Source organism: Dermochelys coriacea, chromosome 9 (genome assembly GCF_009764565.3).
Source record: "Dermochelys coriacea isolate rDerCor1 chromosome 9, rDerCor1.pri.v4, whole genome shotgun sequence".
Lineage (NCBI taxonomy): Eukaryota > Metazoa > Chordata > Testudines > Dermochelyidae > Dermochelys > Dermochelys coriacea.
The window spans coordinates 28,084,115-28,108,247 of NC_050076.1; the positions used below are offsets into that span (position 1 = coordinate 28,084,115).

The 24,133-nt window shown below is 40.7% G+C and overlaps 1 protein-coding gene across 1 annotated transcript; it reads right to left on the reverse strand.

Annotated features, from left to right (window-relative positions):
* Window positions 1-3,899: 3,899 nt before the first annotated feature.
* SELENOT (selenoprotein T) lies at window positions 3,900-22,501 on the reverse strand. Its single transcript, XM_038415376.2, has 6 exons — window positions 22,137-22,501; window positions 16,813-16,923; window positions 15,424-15,550; window positions 11,850-11,937; window positions 8,679-8,831; window positions 3,900-4,629 (listed from the first exon to the last, which is right to left on the reverse strand). The coding sequence occupies exons 1-5, from the start codon at window positions 22,265-22,267 to the stop codon at window positions 8,707-8,709; spliced, it is 582 nt and encodes a 193-aa protein (XP_038271304.1). The 5' UTR covers window positions 22,268-22,501; the 3' UTR covers window positions 3,900-4,629; window positions 8,679-8,706.
* Between the last annotated feature and the right edge of the window lie 1,632 nt (window positions 22,502-24,133).

The following is a 24,133-nucleotide window of genomic DNA, read 5'->3' on the forward strand; positions in this document are numbered from 1 at the left end:
CCTAACCACTTTACAGTAGTCTTTTCCCCAGGTCACCCTACAGAGCCAAGTCAGGCCTCAGGTCTTCCCTCACCTCCAATCTCTTCCCTCTAAGGTTACTGCTTTCACACCAGGCCCTGCTATCAGTCTCCTAGCACATGATCCATCTCTGTCGCTTACTCCCTCAGGGGTTATATCTCCCATGATTTGGGCAAAAACCAGGTACAGGTAAGAATTGGGATGGAGATGAATTTAAAGGCACAAAAGGCTTTTCAGAAAGCCTTTGACAAGGTCCATCACCAAAGACTCTTAAGCAAAGTAAGCTGTCATGGGATAAGAAGGAAGGTCCTCATGGACTGATAACTGGTTAAAATAAAGGAAACAAAGGGTAGGAATAAATGGCCAGTTTTCAGAATGGAGAGAGTTGAATAGTGGTGTCCCGAGGGGTCTATACTGGTACCAGTGCTATTCAACATATTCACAAATGATCTGGAAAAAGGGGTAAACAGTGAAGTGGCAAAATTTGCAGATAATTATCTTGAGTAGTTTTGTATGTCCCAGTCAAACTGAAGAGCTACAAAAGGATCTCTCAAAACTGGGTAACAAAATGGCAGATGAAATTCAATGCTGATAAATGTAAAGTAATGCACACTGGAAAACAATCCCAACTATACATATAAAATGATGGGGTCTAAATTAACTGTTACCATTCAAGAAAGTCATTGTGGATAATTCTCTGAAAACATCCACTCAATGTGCAGTGGCAGTCAAAAAAGCAAACAGAATGTTGGGAATCATTAAGAAAGGGAAAGATAATGAGACAGAAAATATCATATTGCCGCTATATAAAACCATTATATGCCCACATCTTGAATATTGCATGCAGATTTGGCCACCCCATCTCAAAAAAAATATTAGAATTGGAAAAAGTTGATGTAAATACCTTTGAAAATCTGGGCCTTGGTGTTTCAGAGACAGAGATTTCACTCAGCACTGCAACTTTGACTTCAGTGGATTTACTCCTGATTTACACCATTCTGAGATGAGAATGAGACTTGATTTGTACCTCAAGCAGTTTACACAAGTGCCAGCTTCTGATATTCACATTGGTATAAATCCAGAGTAACTCTCATAAGTAAGTGAAGCTACATCCACATAACATTAGAATAAATGGGCCTGATTCGCCACTATGTGGTGTTTTGTATCCTCATTTACACTTGTCCTAAGTGAACCCCAAGTAAAAAGATTACCAAATTAGAGTCTGCCTCTTATAGTGCTATTAGAATTCTACGTGCTCTTTGCATGTGGGTTCATGATAACTGATAAAAATTTCTAGGAGAACTAAAAATTAGATCCTATAAAATTGAACATTTTGGAGAAACACTGTCAGAATAACCGGTTTCACATGAAAGATGAACTAAAACTGTAGTTCCAATGTTAAGATAACGCATAGATAAACCATATTGAGTGTTCATGTTTTTGACAGCAAATAATTAGGATCTTTGGGGGGGGGGGGAAATCCTGCAAAGACCTCCACAAAAACTGAAGATATGACTGAAAATTAGTTCTGTGAAACGGTTCTGAGTAAAACAAGTCACCCTGATTAAAGTACAACAAACTATTAAGTATTCTGATGACACTGTACAACTGTCTCTTAAGAGGGTGTGCATGTGACACTTCCTTTAAATGACTGCCAACATCTCTTTTCAACCACCTTTTTGTGATTGAAAACATTCTAGAGAATTACTGTTTAATAGGTTTCAGTATAAATCATAAAAACAAAACTATGTGGTGAACTCTGACCCAGAACTAAATACGGGATCGAGGCAATGGAAAAGCTGTGTGTCCGTAACAAAAGCCAGTAAAAGAGGGTTATACTCTTTGCATACTTAACAAACACTAGCATAGTTACCCATACACTTTACCTAACATTGTTTATAGTCTTGATCTGATAAGAAAACTGCTGAGCTCTAAGATTCTCTTTGGAAAGAGATCAACAATTATTTTAATATCAAAGTGGGAAGACTAGGTAAATATCAGAATTTTTTGCTTGATAACTGTATATGGAAATTCATAGCCTAGCACCACACCTAAGCAGTCATATACATAGATGGAAAACAAGTAATTTCACCGAACTTGGCTGAAGTATGTAAGTAATGACACTAGAAAACATTTTGATTCATCTATTTCACATGAAATTGTATTTCACATGGGATGCTATGGGGTGGCCATGTTTATGAATCATCAGAAATAAATAGCTATTCTTTGAACAGCAAGCAAGGAGAATTTCAAATTCAGGTTATTGTATGCTGAAATGTATACACGTGGTTTCACTGAAGAGTGGCTGGGTGGAATGTCTTGATGTTACTGCATTATTCAAATTAGTCCCTAAAAATCTTTGAGGAAGGGTCTACAATAATTTAAGGTGACAGATGCCTCCAGTTGATTATGGAATTCGCTTTGTTTCTATTCAGACTGCCAAAACGTTAAATAGTGTCAGAAGCACCAAATCTTAATATCCAATGGTAACATATGAAGGCAACAGGACCTGCAGGTGCTCAGCACTCTGGGAGTTAGGTGTCCAATTTTAAGCACCCAAGTTAGACAATTCTGGATTTTTGGATTTGACAAGGGCCAGGCACATTACTGAACTTCTGCATCTTTGTAGCCAGTAGTTTCAATCACAGCTCAGCACTGGATATAACTGTCTTCCTGTGACCGAGCTAAGGAGGAAATAGTGCCTGTAAAACCATCAGAAGGAGGGTTGGGGCATTACTCTCTATAGCTGTGAACCGATCTGGGGTCTTCCCAAAGCTCAAAGAGATCTACCGTTATGTTTGGTCCACATCCCAAAGGCCAGCTCCCTTACATCTTAAAGGGAAACTTTGGTGATCTAGAATGTCATCTTGAAAAAACCCTTAGATAAATCTCTCTCAGGAAGTTCACTGAGCACAAAAGAGTGACAGCCCATTTAACCCTAAATTTCCCTCCTAAAAACTCTATTCCAGAAAGTGGGCAGGGAACTATTTGAATAAATCTCCCTCCCACTTCCTAGCCTTCTCCTTGCACCTGTTATGACCATTTGAAGAGGTGTCCCATGTAACTAAGCAACACCTGTTAAGAGCTTTCTTGGTTTTCTGTGTACTGCTTGCTCTGGACTTTATGGCTGTGAATTCCAGTGCATATGCCACTACCCCAGCCTCTGTCAGGATTCTGTAACTAATGCAGGTGCTGGTATCCAGTGGTCACTGAGACTGTCAGCTAAGGAAAGGAGTAGCTCCTGAGACAAGCAAACAGAAAACACAGGACTCCCTTCAGGTAGAAGTGGTCATGTTGCAACAGCTATAATGCTACCTTTCTCCTCAGCATGGCACCCAAAGAACCTGAGAATTGGCTTATCATCCACTTACATCTAACTGAGCACATCCACATCCTTACCTAGTCTGAATTTACTTTGTCAGCATTCACAGAACTTGACTGGGCATACAGTCCTTTGAACTAGTTGTTTCCGAATGACAGCAGAACTATTGTACGTCTTTGTTAAACTGCACCTGTTTCCTGAAACCTGTATCTTACAATATGCCCAATAACTTTTTCTAACTACTGTGACATTCATTCTCTCCCCTTTCCTACATGCCTCATATGTACAAAATGTCAAGAACACATAGCACTCAATTAAAAAAAAAAAAACATATTACAGTATGAACTTCCCAAGGCTAAGTTAAATGTATTGGATAACAGTCTTGTATCTCTGAGAATTCACTGAGATGGAATAGTAACAAGAAGTCAATATAAGACTAATAGCGCTCCTGTGAAGTGTACTACTTCTAGGTTTGTTTTCAGCTCTAAATGGAAGAATCCAGTTCAATTATTCTGCGTGGTCATACTTTCATAAGTAGTAAAAGTACACCAATACTTTACACAGTAAATGAAAACTCTTTATTTAAATTAATTTGCTTAGTTTATATTTAGGACATATAAAAGGCCCAGCTTTTTGATTCTATAGACTGATCAAGGGAAAGCTCTTGAGCTGGCCAATACAATTTGAGAAGCAGTTGGTCTTTTAGTTTTTCCTGAAATCACAAAAGTGGTAATTACTCCGCATATATCTTTTTTCATATAATTTATAATGCACTGTTCACTCTGCAATATATTTTGAAAAGTATACAAACCTAACATAACCAAATTAGAGATGTTTGATAGGCAACTGTCTCTTTTAAAACAGTTTGGGAATAAATCAGTATTCCTACAATTCTATTTTAAACTACAAAAAGAATAAATTCATATAAAATTACAACAGATTAGACAAACTTTTTCCAAGAAAAAAAGATAATCAACTCAATCTTCCATTGTGTGACACATGAATATAAAACAAAAGTTACAGTTAGTAATGCCTGCATTGTTTAGCTATGAACTGGCTGACTTAACTCTTTAAAAAACAAAACAAAACTATACAGTATTATTGCACTCCATGACTGTGCAGTATTTGGAAACATGCCAGCACTGAAAGATGTCTTGCATTAAGGTTTTTTCAGAAGATACAACATGACTGAAAAGAAAGCATCCAGTCTGCACTAACAGCTTGCTGTCTTCAGTACAGGCCTTCATAGGTTTCACTCATGCTGCCTTTGGGAAAGTGTCACTTAATGGCTGAAAATACAGTGAGACAAAAACATTGTATCAGTGGACAATTAGGTCAAAACAATGGTACATTGTTTCCATGATGCATTTGTACACACTGTTGCAAGTCTGAACATCTTCAATCCTGAACTATGGAGAAAACCTATGTGACTCCATAGCCTACTCCACCAATATTAGAAATATATATATGTATAAATCAGTTAAGTGACAACTAATGGTGTGAGGGGGACATTGTCCATAAATATATTACGCATGTAAACACTAAAAAGGGAAAGGAATTACATAAGAAGGTACAAGAGCTATAACTAGGAGTACTGGGATTAAGTTGAAGAAAAGAAAAATTACGGCTGAAAAAATCAGGAAAGTCTTTCTAACAGAGGAATTTGCTACAGAATCATCTCCAGAGGGTAGTTATGGAAGATCTTTAATTGAGACATTTAGCCAAAATCTAGTTAAAGAACTAGAAGAAAAAAAAGTGTATAGCCAGAAACAGTATAGTACAATAAAACCTGCCTTCGGCCTGGTCTACAGGACAGAGTTAGATTGACGGAAGGCAGCTTACATCGACCTATGTAAGTGTCTACACTACAATAGTGCTCCTGCCGATGCAAGTCGCCCACTACATCGACCTAATAACTCCACTTCTGTGAGAAACATAGCGCTTAGGTCAATGTAGCTAGGGTGAGACAGTGTCTGTGTAGATACTGTGTTACTTACATCACCTGTTAGCTGACAGCTGGGAGCTCTGCTGCCACTTCCCAGTGAAGGATTGGGGGGCAGTGATGAAGGAGAGCCTGAGCTAGGAGGCAGGGCTCCTAACTGTCAGCCCCATGCCCGACAGCCCAAGTTCCCAGCACACCTTCATAGTGGGAACCCTCCCCTTCCCGAGGGCTGACAATCAGCTGCAGCCAATTTCACAGCATGGAGCCTACCAGCCCTGAAATTTCGTTCTTGTCAGTTTCAGGGCTGCTATTATTTCACATTTGGTCTCTGGCTCCAGCTCTCATCCAGGAGGCTCCAGCTGTGAACCGCTCCCAGGCTGGACCCAGAGAGGAAATGTGAAATAGCAGCAGCCGTTAAACTGACAAGAATGTCATTTTCACGGCTGGTAGGCTCCCTGCTCTGAAATTGAGCCTACTGCCTGGCTCATAGCTAGGGTGGTCAGCCCTGCTGCGAAGGCAGTCCAGCTGTGAGCCCTGCCCAGCTGTCAGTGCCCCATAATGCCCCACTGCAGTCGGTGCAAGCATTTCTGGTGAGGACACCACTGGCAGAAGGAGGGTACTGTGGATACTAACAAGCTGATTTAATTACTGCAGTAGCTGTAGGCCGACTTCATTTAAGTTGAGCTAATTTTGTAGTGTAGACAAGCCCTTGGGGACCACCTCTGAAGAGAGGCCACCTGCCATGAGCAACTACCTGCAGAGGCCATGGACCACCAGATTAGTGTTGCTGTGCAAACCTTTGAAGAACGATTATCTCTTACAAGCAATCACTTTTGCTAACCCCCATGAGTGGTCATTCTTGGGAGGTTTTACTGTATTATCAAATTTAGAATCCTGTTATGTTAAATCGACAAAGAAAAAATTCTATGCTGTTCCAAAACCAAAGTCTACAATCTATGTTCCCAGCAGTAAGAGAACATTTTCCAGAATCCTGCAGCACATATCCAATATGCAAAACATTATAAGGGGATTAAGATGCGACTCTGAACAATGTGGAAGATATGATATTTTTTTAAGATTATGTATCCCTCTGTTTATTGTGTTGCTTGCTAAAGGATAAGTAGGGGTTAAAGTCAGGCTTAAGTGGTTTTGCAGAATCTATGTCAATGGCTTCATATAAAAAAATACAGGTGTCAATCCCTTTGAAGTTTGATCTCCACCATGATCTGACCAATAGGCTGGCTGGCAGGATTCATTCAGTGCAATGGCAAGAGGAGATGGATTTGGCCTGGGTCAACCACCAAACTGAATGAGCGCTAGGCACTCTCTAAAGCTTTTGGTAATAGACTTAAATGGACAATGATTTTCACATCAAGGGCAACATTTCCTGAATCTGTGTGATTTCTTTCATTTTATAGGCTTTTTTGCACTTAGTTGAATCAACTAAGGATTTTTTGTTTCAATCACAGAAATCGGAGAATTTCCTTCTTACTGTCATAAGGTCTTTAGCTTGCATTATCATGAAATGTTATGTAAAAAAGTTTACACTAAAATGTAGGGCTGTCAATCAGTTAACTCATGTGATTAACTCAAAATTAATCGCAATGAAAAAAATTAATCTCAATTAATCACAGTTTTAATCGCAGTGTTAAACAGAATAGCAACTGAAATGTATTACATATTTTTGGATGTTTTTCTACATTTTCAAATATATTGACATCAATTACAACACAGAATACGTGTACACTGCTCACTTTATATTTTTGATTAGATATTTGCACTATAAAAACAAGAAACAGTATTTTTCAATTCACCTCATACAAGTAATGTAGTGCAATCTCTTTATTGTGAAAGTGCAACTTACAAATTAGAGGTTTTTTGTTACATAACTGCATTAACAAAACGATGCAAAAAACTTAAAAGTCCACTCAGTCCTACTTCTCATTCAGCCAATCGCTAAGACAAACAAGTTTGTAAATAACAAGTGAGCAGCATTATGTCCCGTAAAAGTAAACAATGTCACCAGAAAGCGAGAACAGGCATTCGCATGGCACTTTTGTTGCTGGCATTGCAAGGTATTTATGTGCCAGATATGCTAAACATTTGTATGCCCCTTCATGCTTTGGCCACCATTTCAGAGGACATGCTTCCATGCTGATGACATTCATTCATTAACACATTTTTAAAATTTGTGACTGAACTCCTTAGGGAAGAATTGTATGTGTCTGGCTCTATTTTACCCACATTCTGCCATATATTTGATGTTCTAGCAGTCTCGGATGATGACTCAGCACTTGTTCATTTTAAGAACACTTTCGCTGTTGACAAAATGCAAAGAAGATACCAATGTGAGATTCTAAAGACAGCTACAGCACCCAACCCAAGATTTAAGAACCTGAAGTGCCTTCCAAAATCTGAGAGGGATGAGGTATGGAGCATGCTTTAAGAAGTCTTAAAAGAGCAACACTCCGCTGAGGAAACTACAGAACCCGAACTACCAAAAATAAAAATCAGCCTTCTGCTGGTGGCATCTGACTCAGACGATGAAAATGAACATGCGTTGGTCCACACTGCTTTGGACTGTTTTCAAGCAGAACCTGTCATCAGCATGGATACGTTCTCTGTAATGGTGGTTGAAGCATGAAGGGACATGTGCATCTTTAGTGCATTTGGCACATAAATATCTTGCAACACCGGCTACAGCAGTGCCATGCAAAGGCCTGTTCTCACTTTCAGGTGACATTGTCAACAAGAAGCAGGCAGCATTCTCTCCTGCAAACATAAACAAACAAGTTTGTCTGAGTGATTGGCTGAACAAGAAATAAGACTGAGTGGACTTGTAGGCTTTTTACATGGTTTTTTTACAACAGTTTTACATGGTTATATTTCTGAATGCAGTTATTTTTTGTACATAACTCTACATTTGTAAGTTCAACTTTCATGACAAAGAGATTGTACTACAGTACTTGTATTAGGTGAATTACAAATACTATTTCTTTTGTTTTTCACAGCACAAATATTTGTAATCAAAAATATAAAATGAGCACTGTACACTTTGTATTCTGTGTTATAATTGAAATCAATATATTTGAAAATGTAGAAAACATCCAAAATATTTAAATAAATGGTATTCTATTATTGCTTAATAGCACAATTAATCGTGATTAATTTTTTTTAATCGCTTGACAGTTCTACTCAAATGCTAAATTACAACTCACCTAAATAGTTTTTGCATCAGAAACTCCTGAACAGTGGCCTGACTATTCTGCTCAATTGGATCTTTGGCTTGAACAGCCATTTACCATGCAATCCTTTGCATTTCTAATTAATAAGGTAGCTAGTGACTGCAGCACAAGCAAACAAAAACCACCACCATCCATTCACCCACACACTTACAAGAAGTTTTCAGTGCTGCTAGATGGGGCTATGATCGATGGTGGTGCATTGACTCCATGTGCACATTGAGTTTCATTTCATTATCAAGAATTTGGACAAGCTGCTGCATGGAAGGAAGGTGACCAGACTCCAGCTTAGACCACACTGGAACATCTAACACAAAAGAGGAAAAAAAGCACATAATCAATTAGAAGTACACCTCTACCCCAATGTAACACGAATTCGGATATAACGCGGTAAAGCAAAAATGTTCCAATGCACTCAAAACTTAAACACTGAACTTCATTCTAATGCAGTTATAAAGCCTGTATAAAACCACAGCGCCTTGGAGTTACATGCTTATTATAGTGGCCAGAGCCACAAAAGAAACAGGACACTGCATTCTGCACTGCATTAAGATTGTGGCAGGTCTGCAATGGCAGCTGTCAGTAGAATGTCACCTTCTGGTTGGATTAATGCAATAGAAAGGAATAGATAATTATTTGGAGTTCCAAATCAGAAAGGAAAGATTGCAAGCTCCAGGACTGCTGCAGATGAAAATTGGCACTATTAATCCAGTCGTAATTGCTAAGAATCCAGAAGTAGAAATAGCTCAGGTCTGAGACATATCAGCCGAGAGAAGAGAAAGCAGACAACTCCCTCCCTATTTCTTCCTTGGCTGACCAGTATCACCTATGTCTTGTCACACAGTGCTTATGTAAGAAAGAGCACTCACCACTCCCAAAGGAAAAGGAGTACTTGTGGCACCTTAGAGACTAACAAATTTATTAGAGCATAAGCTTTCGTGAGCTACAGCTCACTTCATCGGATGCACGACCTGGGGTATTCTATCTGCTACCCAAGATCCATAAACCTGGAAATCCTGGATGCCCCATCATCTCAGGCATTGGCACCCTGACAGCAGGATTGTCTGGGTATGTAGACTCCCTCCTCAGGCCCTTTGTTACCAGCACTCCCAGCTATCTTCGAGACACCACTGACTTCCTGAGGAAACTACAGTCCATTGGTGATCTTCCTAAAAACACCATCCTAGCCACTATGGATGTAGAAGCCCTCTACACCAACATTCCACACAAAGATGGACTACAAGCCGTCAGGAACAGTATCCCCGATACTGTCACAGCTAACCTGGTGGCAGAACTTTGTGACTTTGTCCTGACCCATAACTATTTCACATTTGGTGACAATGTATACCTTCAAATCAGCGGCACTGCGATGGGTACCCGCATGGCCCCACAGTATGCCAACATTTTTATGGCTGACTTAGAACAACGCTTCCTCAGCTCTCGTCTCCTAATGCCCTACTCTACTTTCGCTACATTGATGACATCTTCATCATCTGGACCCATGGAAAAGAAGCCCTTGAGGAATTCCACCATGATTTCAACAATTTCCATCCCACCATCAACCTCAGCCTGGACCAGTCCACACAAGAGATCCACTTCCTGGACACTACGGTGCTAATAAGCGATGGTCACATAAACATCACCCTATATCGGAAACCTACTGACCGCTATTCCTACCTACATGCCTCTAGCTTTCATCCAGATCATACCACTCGATCCATTGTCTACAGCCAGGCTCTACGATATAACCGCATTTGCTCCAACCCCTCAGACAGAGACAAACACCTACAAGATCTCTATCATGCATTCCTACAACTACAATACCCACCTGCTGAAGTGAAGAAACAGATTGACAGAGCCAGAAGAGTCCCCAGAAGTCACCTACTACAGGACAGGCCCAACGAAGAAAATAACAGAACGCCACTAGCCATCACCTTCAGCCACCAACTAAAACCCCTCCAACGCATCATCAAGGATCTACAATCTTTCCTGAAGGACGACCCATCACTCTCACAGATCTTGGGAGACAGGCCAGTCCTTGCTTACAGTCAGCCCCCCAATCTGAAGCAAATACTCACCAGCAACCACACAACAGAACCACTAACCCAGGAACCTATCCTTGCAACAAAGCCCGTTGCCAACTCTGTCCACATATCTATTCAGGGGATACCATCATAGGGCCTAATCACATCAGCCACACTATCAGAGGCTCGTTCACCTGCGCATCTACCAATGTGATATATGCCATCATGTGCCAGCAATGCCCCTCTGCCATGTACATTGGCCAAACTGGACAGTCTCTACGTAAAAGAATAAATGGACACAAATCAGACGTCAAGAATTATAACATTCAAAAACCAGTTGGAGAACACTTCAATCTCTCTGGTCCCTCGATTACAGACCTAAGAGTGGCTATCCTTCAACAAAAAAGCTTCAAAAACAGACTCCAACGAGAGACTGCTGAATTGGAATTAATTTGCAAACTGGATACAATTAACTTAGGCTTGAATAGAGACTGGGAATGGATGAGTCATTACACAAAGTAAAACTATTTCCCCATGGTATTTCTCCCTCCCACCCCACCCCCCACTGTTCCTCTGATATTCTTGTTAACTGCTGGAATTAGCCTACCTTGCTTGTCACCATGAAAGGTTTTCCTCCTTTCCCCCCCCTGCTGCTGGTGATGGCTTATCTTAAGTGATCACTCTCCTTACAGTGTGTATGATAATCCCATTGTTTCATGTTCTCTGTGCGTGTATATAAATCTCTCCTCTGTATTTTCCACCAAATGCATCCAATGAAGTGAGCTGTAGCTCACGAAAGCTTATGCTCAAATAAATTTGTTAGTCTCTAAGGTGCCACAAGTACTCCTTTTCTTTTTGCGAATACAGACTAACACGGCTGCTACTCTGAAACACTCCCAAAGGGGATTTCAGAGTAATGAGGCACCACTAAAGGAAAGCTTAAGTTTTTATTATTGTGTTTTTAAATAAGCAGTTTGAAGTCCACATGTATGGACTAGTATCTCTCTTCTTTATGTTTAGTTATAAGCAGCATTTAGTTCACTTTTAAGTAATAATAAGTTTCCCCCAGGTGAGCTTCAACATGAAAGGCAAATAAGAACCACCTTATACAACCTACAGACAGTAGTTATCCAATATATTAAAGAGTTAAGATCCACAAATTTCACAGGTAACTGCTTTATCTGATTTGCTCCCTCATTACTTCATTTAGGAGAGGCTGGTAGCATTGGAGAACTCTTGTTGTATATAGCATACGTATACTGTACACAAAGCAATTCCTTCAAACATCATTCAAAACTCACCATTCAAAGTTATTTCAAATGCACCTGTTGACATACACTGGTTCTCAATCATATTGCTCAGGAAGAAAACCATCATACAAGCATAGACCTAGAACCAATTAAGAATTAGTGTGAATTTCAGAGACAATGAGGTCTTGTGAACCATGCTACATCTTTAAAAATTAAAACCTTTTCAATTGTGATTAAAGCCTTTTCAATTGTTAATTTGCACTTTCTCAAACAAATTTATAGTCACATAGTTGTTTAGTATCTTCCTTGCTTGCTAATCTAAATAGTAGCTTGTAAAACATTTTCTTGCTACTCTGGAAGTTCAATATTGAAGTAATATTGACCTACTTGATTCTTAAGGTTTCATTTTCAAGTATACTGTAAACTAAGATGCATCCACTTTAAGAAAATCATCACATTCTGCAGAGCCAGAAGGTACATGTAAAATTTTAACAGCCTTTACATGAAAAAACAGTGAAAGGATTTATAGAAGTGCTCTCCACAATAATCTCAGTAGCCAGAAACAAATATTCCGTGCCTAAATATATGGTACCTTTGATAAGTGTAAGTTAGTCATTGTACTTTTTTTTGCCCCCGGCAAACCCTACTAGCATTTTCCTTCCACACCATTCTTTTAAATTCTCTTATGGCATTATACACCAAGGATCAAGTGATGCAATCTTCAGCAACAAAGCATTGGGAGATTTCATAGCTAGTACATTTATTTATAGTTTTAGCTTTTTATATTAAGTATTAAACACCAGTCTATTCACACTGGTAACCAGGAACCAATGGACTTAGCATGAGAAATATTCAGACCAATAAAACTCCCAGTCATTTCTTAGTGAAGTCATTAGCAAGGTCAGGCTATTGTGCAGGACAGCTGTATCCACTACTGTGTTGGTTCAGCTTGTTTTGTCAATCAAGTACTCTAGTATTTCCATGTTTCAATTGACTGCTAGTGCATACCTACCACACAGATAGTTAAGTTTGAGGTTTGCTGCACCCATACTAAAAACTCAATATTTAAAGATGTGTCAAATTACAACAGCCTTAGGGCTTGTCCACATTGGCAATTTACAGTGCTGCAACTTTCTTGCTCAGGGGTGTGAAAAAACACACCACTGAGTGCAAGTTTCAGCGCTGTAAAGCACCAGTGTAAACAGTGCACCAGCACCCGGAGCCATGCTCTCAGCACTGGTAGCTACACCTCTTGTGGAGGTGGGTGTTTAAAAAAAAAAAAAAAAAAGTGCTGGGAAAGCTCTCTCCCAGTGCTCTGCCTTGACTACACAAGGCATGTTAAAGAGCTGCTATGGCAGCACTTTAGCGTTGCCAGTGTAGACTAGCCCTTAAAAGTATAAACCAGATAAAGTTTCTTAAATTTTTTTTTTTTTTTAAATTAGAAGGACTCTTTAGAGTTGGAGTTAATCACTTCCAAGAACAACCAGTTTAAGAACAGAACGATTATGAAAAGAACAGTGTCATTTTAGGATTGATTTTATGGGATATTCATCTCATCAATAACGAAAGTTTCCCTTAAAGCATGTAGGGCATATTCTACCAAAGAAGAAAGAATATTCTGAAGTTCAAATAGAGATCTTGCTTTTCTAAAAAATGAGTAAGTGTTAGTAAGAAATAATTAACAAATAGCCAGGAGTTAATGCTAAAGGAAAAACAGGAGTAACACCTTAAAAAAAATAATCCATACATTTAAAAACTGTGATTCTACTCTCAGTGACTATGTAAAAATTACTCCCTACTGACTGGTAAAGACTCCCTTTGTAGCCAGTCAATGCTACATCTTTAGGTGCTCCTTTTACCATATTATCAGTCTGGAAAGCAAAAGACCAGCAATCAAATCTGGATCTATGACAACAAAACCAAGCACCATAAATGGGCCCTACCAAATTCATGGTCCATTTTGGTCAATTTAACAGTCATAGGATTTTTAAAATCATAATTTTCATGATTTCAGCTATTTAAATCTGAAATTTCATGGTGTTGTAATTGTAGGCGTCCCTACCGAAAAAGGAGTGGGTAGTGAGCTGCAAGGTTATTGTAGTGGGGGTTGCACTACCCTTACTTCTATCCTGGTGCTGGCGGTGGCACTGCTTTCAGAGCTGAGTAGCTGGAAAGCAGCGGCTCCTGGCTGGGAGCCCAGCTCTGAAGGCAGAGCCACCGCCAGCAGCAGCGCAGAAGGATGGCATGGTATGGTATTGCCACCCTTTCTTCTACACTGCTGCCTGCAGAACTTGGCCCTCAGCCAGCAGCCACCGCTCTCCAGCCACCCAAATCTGAAGGCAGTACAGAAGTACGAGTGGCAACTCCATGACTCCCGTAAAATAACCTTGCGACCCCCCTGCAACTCCCTTTTGGGTCAGGGCCCCCAATTTCAGAAACACTGATCTCCCCATTAAATCTGTACAGAAAGGGATAAAAGCACACAAAAGATCAGATTTCACTGCCCGTGATGTGTTTTTCATGGCTGTGAATTTGGTAGGACCGTAATCATTTGTCAAGGTTCCTTCCTCACTCTGAACTCTAGGGTACAGATGTGGGGCCCCGCATGAAAGACCCCCTAAGCTTATTCTTACCAGCTTAGGTTAAAAACTTCCACAAGGTACACTTTGCCTTGTCCTTGAACAGTATGCTGCTACCACCAGGAGTTTTAAAACAAAGAACAGGGAAACAGGGAAACACTTGGAGATGTCTTCCCACCAGAATATCCCCCCCAAGCCTTACACACCCCCTTTCCTGGGGAGGCTTGAGAATAACATCCTAACCAATTGGTTACAAAACAAAGACCCAAACCCCCTGGATCTTGGAACAATGGAAAAAAAATCAGTCAGGTTCTTAAAAGAAGGATTTTATTTAAAAAAAAAAAAAGGTAAAAAACATCTCTGTAAAATCAGGATGGAAAATACTTTACAGGGTATTCAGATTCAAAAAACACAGAGGATCTCCCTCTGGGCAAAACCTTAAAGTTACAGAACACAGGAATAAACCTCCCTCTTTAACACAGGGAAAATTCACATAAAATAAAAGAAACTAATCTGCCTTGCCTGGCTTACCTATACTGGTTGCAATATTGGAGACTTGGATTAGGATGGGTTGGAGAAGATGGATTTCTGTCTGGCCTCTCTCAGTCCCAAGAGAGAACCACCACAAACAAAGAGCACAAACTAAAGCCTTCACCTCCCCCACCCCTCCAAGATTTGAAAGGATCTTGTCCCCTTATTGGTCCTTTGGGTCAGGTGCCAGCCAGGTTAGCTGAGCTTCTTAACCCTTTGCAGGTAGCAGGATGTTGCCTCTGGCCAGGAGGGATTTTATAGCACTGTATACAGAAAGGTGGTTACCCTTCCCTTTATATTTATGACACCATTGTTAAGAGTAATTAGAATATCCTTCCATTTGTCAAGTAAATTTAGATACTCCCTAATAAAGATTTTAGATATTTGTATCTTAAAAAACACCTGCAGTGTACAATCAAGCTGAATACAGATATTGCATCAGTTTCTATATAAGTCACAATAAAGTCAGCCCCTACCATCAGAAAGTTACTTTTAAAGGAAAGGAAATGGTGTACCTTATTTTCTTGGCCCCACTGCCAAATACTTGGAGCTTGCATGCCAAAGAAAGCGAAGGGATCCTTGCCGACAATTATTAAGCCTATTAATACTAGTTTGAAGACTGACAGGAAGGATGCTATGTGTCTATCAAAAGCAAAGACATAACAGTCACTAAGGAGATTTTTAGTTAATACCGCACCACTTTATAGCCAAAATCACTCCAATTAGAATTATTTTCATACTGTATATTCATATTTCATATATTTCATACTGTAAATCAGAAATTTTATAGAAAGTAATACCACATCCATTTGTAAAATATACGGCTTTTAAAATCATCCAGAAGAGCAAAATTAGAATGTTTTTCATTTAACAAAAACATATGACATAGCATACCATCTGGATGTCATTTTAAAGACATAGTATATTTAATAAAGTACAAGGATAAATACAACTGATATTTGTATTTGACAGTTTGCCTAATATCTTAGGCTGGCAAATGTACTCAGTCTTTTATCATATTTCAGAAGAATATCTTCAATGACCCATGCTCAAATGCATCCACTTGAACTGTGTTCTCTCAGTGAGTACCTAAATCCCTATAACTCATCATGAGGAGGTTAAACCCACATCAGAGAACAATTTAACTTTAAAATTCCGTGTGTAAAGTCACTAAAACTTTTAAAAATCTTCTGCAATGTTTATTTTGCCTCATTACAACTGGTAACATTTCTGCAAGAGGCAATTATACAAGTAAGTGATCCAGTAACCACTGCAGTACCTTTACACCAACATTAGTTTTCTAGCCTGTAAATTACTGAATACAAAAATAAAAATCATTCCATTTTAATTTATTTCCTCACCTTCATCATCAGGTTTTAAATTATGTTTAAAGAAATTCTCCTGTTTATGATCAAGTCACAAGAAAACTAATTTTAAAATCTACTTCTCCATTCCCAGTGTAGCTTTTATATATTATGCAACATCATGTAAACATGTACAAACAGTGAGCTACAAAAGGGACAGATGACGTGAACTAATAATGTCCAGGGACATCATCATGGAGCAAAGGTGAATTTTGGCTACAATTAATTTAATCTACCCTCAAATATTATGATACAGACAGATGTAATTTTTTTTTGTTTTTGTCAAATATTCACATAAGGATCACCTGCCAAGGGAAAATATATCTGTTTCTTTTCTTTAAATCTGATTGAGAAATGAGAGGGGAAAATATCTTCATATGGAAACTGAAAGACTTTACAAGAGAGACTATTTTAATACCTTAAAAAATTAACCCACACTTTTTAAACTGTTGTTCTACTTTGAGAGATATGTACAAATTGTACATACAGCCATTACAGATTCATTCTGCTAGTTTATAAGCAGATAAACCATATACTTACCTATATATAGGTTGCGGAAGGTAGTTTTCCCCTTCAATGCGGATGTCTGGGTACCGCTGGCTAATAACCCGCATGTACTCTTCAAACACCCGCCTGTAGCCTCAGGAAACACTAGAGGGGAAAAAAAAAACACATTAACAACAATGTAACTTTGGACAAATGTTTATTCTGACAGATGGTGAGGCCTAGATTTGATCTCTTTTTTTTGGTAATATAGATATACAAACTCTCCACAAGTCCTCGTGATCATTTAGAGTGAAATACTACTTTAACAATTTTTGACCAATTAATAGACTGTGCCACAGCAAAAAACGTATTTACACCTTACAAATGAACTCAGAAATCGATGTTCTTAAACATTCACTTAAGAGCCTTATACTGGATCACCTTCATCAGACAGTCATACCAATCAAGACAATTATTCATTCAGCTGAGGCTACAACAAAATCCTAAATTGATACTTTATCCTGCTCTCATCAGTCAATTTTAGCAGAAATATGGTTAAAGTGGTTAAGAAAGACAAAGATTGTTTTCTACTTTCAGATTTCAGCCAAAAATCTTGAATGAAGACTTCTATAAAAAGCTGTCTAGCTATTTAATACTACAATCTCTAACAGTCATGAGCTTCACACTACCAGCATAAAGAGAATATCCATTTCCGAGGTACAAATGAGCAACTTTTTTTTGACTGATAGTACTTGGAGGAAAGTGCTCTCAACAAAGCTTCTTTTTAGTAAGAACTGTACTACAATCACTCTCATTAAATCTCAAACATTGTTGGAAAGGCCATGGTTTTGTTATAGTCTTAGACAGTCCAGCCTATTATAAACAGCTGTACCTTCTACAAACGAAATTATCTATGCTCAGACACAACCGTGAAAATGAAGATGACAGACAGTATGGGGGGAGCTCTGAAAAAAGATGTTTTTAGCAGTGAACTTCCAACAAATACAAAAATTACATTAACTTCAGTAAACATGCAATGAATGCCCCTCATCAAATAGTAAGTAATTATTTAGCACAAATTATGACACCCCTCCCACACACACACTAGAGTCTTATGTTTGTTTTTGTTCACTGAAACACTCGAGCGCACACATCTGAGACACCACAGGTGCCAAGAAATCCTCTTGTTGGAGCATAGAATCAACCCATAAGGAATCAGAAGTTCCTTTTAAAAAAAATATGCAGTACTGCATGTTTACATGAAGTTTTCCCATTTTATATCCTTTTACATAAATAAATGTTACAACACTATGAAATATATTAAAGAGGATCTTTTCTAAATCTAGCACCAAGCTGGGAAAGCTTCCACAGTAGTTGTCACAGACATTCTGAACTGTCACAGCATACATGGAGCCATTGTAAAAGACCCAAGGACCCAAGTAGAAAGACCCTCTATTTTTACTTGTATGGAATGCCCCAATCATTGGCTAGCAGGAGCACTCAAAACATATTATTGAAATAACGACAGTTTTAAATATTTTGAACTGCAATTTGGCCTCGAGACATATATAAGCTAAGTCTAATGGTATTTGCTTCATAAAACTAAGTAACTATTTAAAATAGTTTAAAAAGGCAATTAAATATTTGTTTGACAAACCAAGAAAATTTGTCATAACAGGAAAACTATTTGCATGCACACAATTTTACTCTGAGATTTTACTTTGAACAAAAGAACTTTCTTATAAAACTGTAATACACTGTTGCATTTCCAGTAGTTTCAATTAAGCACAATGTTTCACAGACTGTCAAGGATAGGTAATTTTAGTTATATCATTCGAAAAGTGAATAGACTGATGTCAAAACAACTGTCCACTAAAAATTATTATGGAGAGAAGAATTTAGATAATGAATACAGGGTCAAACATGCTAGTTTATTCTAGTAAACTATGTAGACGCACACCAATGTCTTGTAAATGTAAAAACTGTTTCAGGTAAAATCTGATTGCATGTCTCATTAATATATGAAAATATATAGAAATAGTAAGTAAGAAAATGAAGAGCTATATTATCTTGACTAAAGTTTGTTACTTGTACTGTTTTATAAAATCACTAATACCAATATGAAACGACTCCATTAATTTTTAAGGGGGCTTGCTCCAACATGGAATTTTTTCTTTCTGCTGAAATGGCATTGCATGCTGCCTCAGTCTGGCAGTGGTCCCCAAACTGTGGGGCACACCCCCACAGAGGAGCACAGAGGACTGTTGGGGTGGTGTGGTGGGGCCTAGACCAGCCCCCACAAGGGGGCAGGAAGACGGTGCCACAAAGCCCCAAGCTGCGGCCTTGGCTCTGCTCTGGAGGCCCCTACCCCCACCCCAGCTGCCACTCCGGTCCCAGCCCAGGGGAGCGTGGACACATTCTATTACTGGGTAGAGAGCAGAAAAGGAAAAGTTTGGGGACCACTGTGCAATAGGCAATGCTAGCCATGCTAATGACATTGGATGTCTACTGCTGTGACCACTATTCACAAAGACTGGCAGCACTTGAGGAAAATTATACCAGAGACATCAGACAAAATAACTAGTTCCGATAAAACTTACGACACGTAGCTAGATTTATCTTCTCCTATCAGAGATGATCAATACTACACAAAGGCAAGATATACTCTTTCCTGCATAATTGTGGTGGTGATGTAGGACAGCTCTATTTCTGATCCCTAGTATAGCTTTTGTGTGGGTTTGAAGCACTATGGAACACATCAGTCTGGAATACTGTATTTAATAGATGCATCTGTTATTTAAATGATAGATGAAGTACTATTTCTGTTACTAACCCTTTGCTGATTTGCGGGAAACCATTTTGTATGCTGATAAAATGTATCTTTCGCAAAATTGTATAAACTTAGACATTTCACATCTGTTTTAAAACCAAGTATTTCAAAATTACTCCTTCACATCCTGTCAAGACATGTTTTCCCTTTCAACAGCTACCACCTTTACAAATACTTACAAATACATCACAATGTCATGTTAAAATTAAGTCTAAATATTCTGTTAATGATGTGACTTTTTTAAAAAAAAGTTTGGCTAGAAACTCAGCTGCTCATCAAATATAACATTTAATTGATGACATGTCCCCAGTATGTACAAAAAAGCGATAGGATAAAAAGTTAGTTTCAAAGGTGGAAATCTCAGATTTTGGAAATGGCCAGACTCCTTAAAATTATTGTCTATGAGCATTAGTATTACATATATGCTATATAGTACTATCTATTCACAGCAGAATATGTCCTTTATGTAGTAACTGAACTTTTAGCTATTTGGTAAACCTTCTTCAACACCACTCAGAGGGAAACTATGCTCACCTTCAGGACCACCACTACTTCTGCCCTTTCTCTACCTTCCCAATCCTCACACTTCTCCCCATTCCCTATTTTTATGTACCCCCTCCTATCTTCACTCAGCATTTTCTCTCCTGCATCAACTCACAATTCCCACCTCCCTGTCAGATAAAATGATCAGCAATTAGACAGTTACTAAAATGAAGGGTCATCATTAATCTTTAGAGCCTACATCCCAATAAGAATAATTGAGCCAGGTAAGTGCACACCTCACAGTCATTGTCTGCAGACTCAAGACAAAACCACAGCTGTCTAAACTGTTCATATTTGAAAGGTTTTCTCCACAATCATGAGGGCTAGTAACTTACTTCTTAAAAATGAAAGCTCAGATCCTGCAGAATCCAGTTATGCCCTACAGATGACAACCAAGAAGTTGGGCTGGATTCTCCCCTTTTGGTGGTTGTTTAATACCTCTGTTTTAATCTTACAGTGCTCTATGAACCCCTTCTAGAGAAATGTGTCTTCTATTAAACCAAAAGTTAGCTATTATATAAATTCAAGTGCATACGCAACTTCCAAACTATTGCTCAATTTCTATCAAGGACTAGAGAGAGTAAGATATTTTCTCCTTTCAATATTAACTTTATAAACGATAAAGTTCCAGCTATAGCATTTAAAAACTGAAAGTGCCTCTGTTATTTTAAAGGCAGCTGGGAAGGGGGTTTTTTTGTTGTTGTTTAATCATTTACTGTTCTGTCTCGGAGTCCCAGTTGTGATGGGTTGCTATGCAGATGTAACCAGAGTACACAAGAGCAGCTTAAAAATAGTCCTGAAAAGCAGAAACATTTTTTTTAAATTAACACTTGCTGTGAAAGGGGTTAAGGGGTAAAGATTAACCCAAAAAAACCCACATTAAAAGATATGAATTCTTCCTTGTTACATGAATCTCTGGTATATTTTAAAGAAGCAGAGATTATAAAGGAAAGGATAAAAATGTATTCAACACTGATTCAGTTATTAAATGTTTAATGATTAATTTTTCTGATGTTCCAAAAAGGTACTGCTAAGGTTTTAGACCTAGAGTATTAATTGCTTCTCTGTAGTCTTCGGATTTCTTCTAGGTATCACTTCCCCAAACTCATGACTTAAACCCTGATTAAAGAAATGCAAGTCATTCCGGGTCCCAACACAAACACGGCATATCTCAACTTTCAGAGTAGCAGCCGTGTTAGTCTGTATTCGCAAAAAGAAAAGGAGTACTTGTGGCACCTTAGAGACTAACACATTTATTTGAGCATAAGCGTAGCTCACGAAAGCTTATGCTCTAATAAATTTGTTAGTCGCCAAGGTGCCACAAGTACTCCTTTTCTTTTTATCTCAACTTTATCCATGTTATGATCTAAACCAAGTTCTTATTCGAGTGTCACTACTGTAAAGAACAACTACAACGAGAACGGGAAGGAGACATTAGACACTACTCACAAACACAAGTGAAAATATTGCACAATTCAGCAATTTTCTTTAATCTGTAGAACTCCTCAGCACAGAGAGAGAGAGAGAGAGAGAGACACGGAGCTCACAACCTCCCCCCCCCCAACACAAGAGAGACTGACTGAGTCCGGTTTGACTAGCCCCCGCCCGGCAAACCTTCCCAGCAGCAGGCTGCCCCCCCAAGAAGCTTGGAAATCCCTCCCTGACAGCGACCGCCCGGTGCAGGCTGCAGCCGCCTAGAGCCGCAGCGAGCAGGGCTTCTCCGGCCATCCGCCTTCGGGACCGGTGCTCAATCACCGGCTCCAGGGCTCCGCACGATCCGGGAGACTCTCGGGGGGGGGGGGGGGAGGTGAGGCCCAATCGCCGCCCGCGCTCACCCCCAGCAGGTCTCGGGCTTGGCACAGGGAGCCTCGCCTGCGTACAGGGCGGGGGAAGAAGCGGCTGGAGGCCCCTGCCCCGGCGCTCCCGGAACCGAGCCCGGGGGTGGGAGCGGGGGGGGGGGGGTGGCGGATGCTGCCGGTCGCAGCCCGCGCGCGCGCGCACTGACCAGATCTGGAACTTGAGCAGCGGCCCCGTGGCGTAGGCCATGCGCAGCTTCTTGCCCGGCAGGGCCCCCTGCTCCGTCGCGGCCCGGCCCAGCCCCGCCGCCAGGAGGAACAGCAGCACCAGCGCCCGCATCCTCCCTCAGCAACAGCCCCGGCACCGGCAAACGGAGGCTGAGCACGCACCGGCCGCGAGGCGAGCGAACCCCCACCGCAAGGTCACGGGAACAGGAAACGCAGCGCGCACGCGCAGGGCAGCTCACGTGATGTGGCAGTCACCGGACGCCCCCCTTCTCTCTCACACACACGCCACTGGGCGCGAGACCCTGGCCGCGCGGGGGCGCTCGAGGGAGGTGTTCTGCGCACAGAGCTGGGACGGGACTGGCTGAGGCCAGAGGTCTCTGCTCCAGCCACTGCTGGATGGGGAGGGTGGGGCTAGCGTGTCTGGTACATAAACAATGGCCCTACCGAATTCATGGCCACGAAAAATGCCTCACCGACCCTGAAATCTGGTGTGGTCTCCCCCCTGAAATCTGTATAATATAAGATAAGAGCACACAAAAGACCAGATTTCTCGCTTTTATCTTATATTATACAGATTTCACGGGGGAAACCAGCATTTCTCAAACTGGGAGTCCTGACCCAAAAGGGAGTTGCAGGGGGAGTCACAAGGTTATTTTTGGGGGGCCACGGTATTGCCACCCTTACTTCTGTGCTGCCTTCAGAGCTAAGCAGCTGGAGAGCAGCAGCTGTTGGCCAGGCGCCCAGCTCTGAAGGCAGCACCCCGCCAGCAGCAGTACAGAAGTAAGGGTGGTAATTCGAAGCCATGTCAGCCTTACTTCTGTGCTGCTGCTGGCGGCAGCTCTGCCTTCAAACTGGGCTCCTGGCCAACAGCCGCCACTCTCCAGCTGCCCATTTCTGAAAGCAGTGCTGCCGCCAGCAGCAGTACAGAAGTACAAGTAGCAGTACTGCAACCCCCCCCCCCAATAACCTTACGACCCTGACCCTTTTTGGGTCAGGACTCCTATAATTACAGTCCTGTGAAATTTCAGATTTAAATAGCTGAAATCATTAAATTTACAATTTTTAAAATCCCATGACCGTGAAATTGACCAAAATGGACTGTGAATTCTGTAGGTTGCTAACAATGACCCAGCAGCACCTTCTGCTGCTTGCCAGCAGTCCTAGGGCAGGCCTGCCCAGGAGATAGTCGCAGCAGGGCTGAGCGCTGCCCGCTGGCGCTTCAGGGCAGGATTGGTTATTATTGCTGTGGATTGGGGTAGTGGCTGATGGCCCCAGTGTGCCACGCACCGCCACACACCCAACAAAAAGATGGTGCTAGTCTAGTGCTAGATGGTGGAAGCTGAAGAGCCTACAATCTAAACCAAGAGACAACAGGCAATTGCAGCATCCAGGCAGGGAACAATGGGGGCATGGCTACACTTGCAGAGGTAGAGCGCCGGGAGTTAAACCAGGCCTCGGAGACCACAGCAGGGAAAGCACTGCTGAGTGTTCACAATGTCAGCTGCAAGCGCAGTGGCGTGGCCACATTTGTGGCACTTGCAGCGGCATTGAGAGTGGTGCATTATGGACAGCTATCCCACAGAGCACCTCTTCCCATTCTGGCACTGTGGCTTGTGGGAAGGGGGAGGGAAGGGTGCGGGGCATTCTGGATCCTGTCCCAATGCCCCGTGATGCACCGCTTCGCATCCCAGCAATCCCTGTGCTTCTGTCCACATTTGGCGCCATCTTTCAACATTTTTTGTACTGCACGCTCTGTCTTCCCTTTCGGTCTGCGGGAATGGATCCTGAACTTGTGAGGAATATGCTGATGGGGTTTCACCAGCATGTCACGAATTGCAGTTGAGTTACTCCTTAAGCTACAAAGTGATGGTGAGGAGTCCGACAATGATGTCGACTCACATAACGCATACGACACTAGATTGCTTCTGGCATTCATGGACATGCTCACCATAGTGGAACGCTGCTTTTGGGCTTGGGA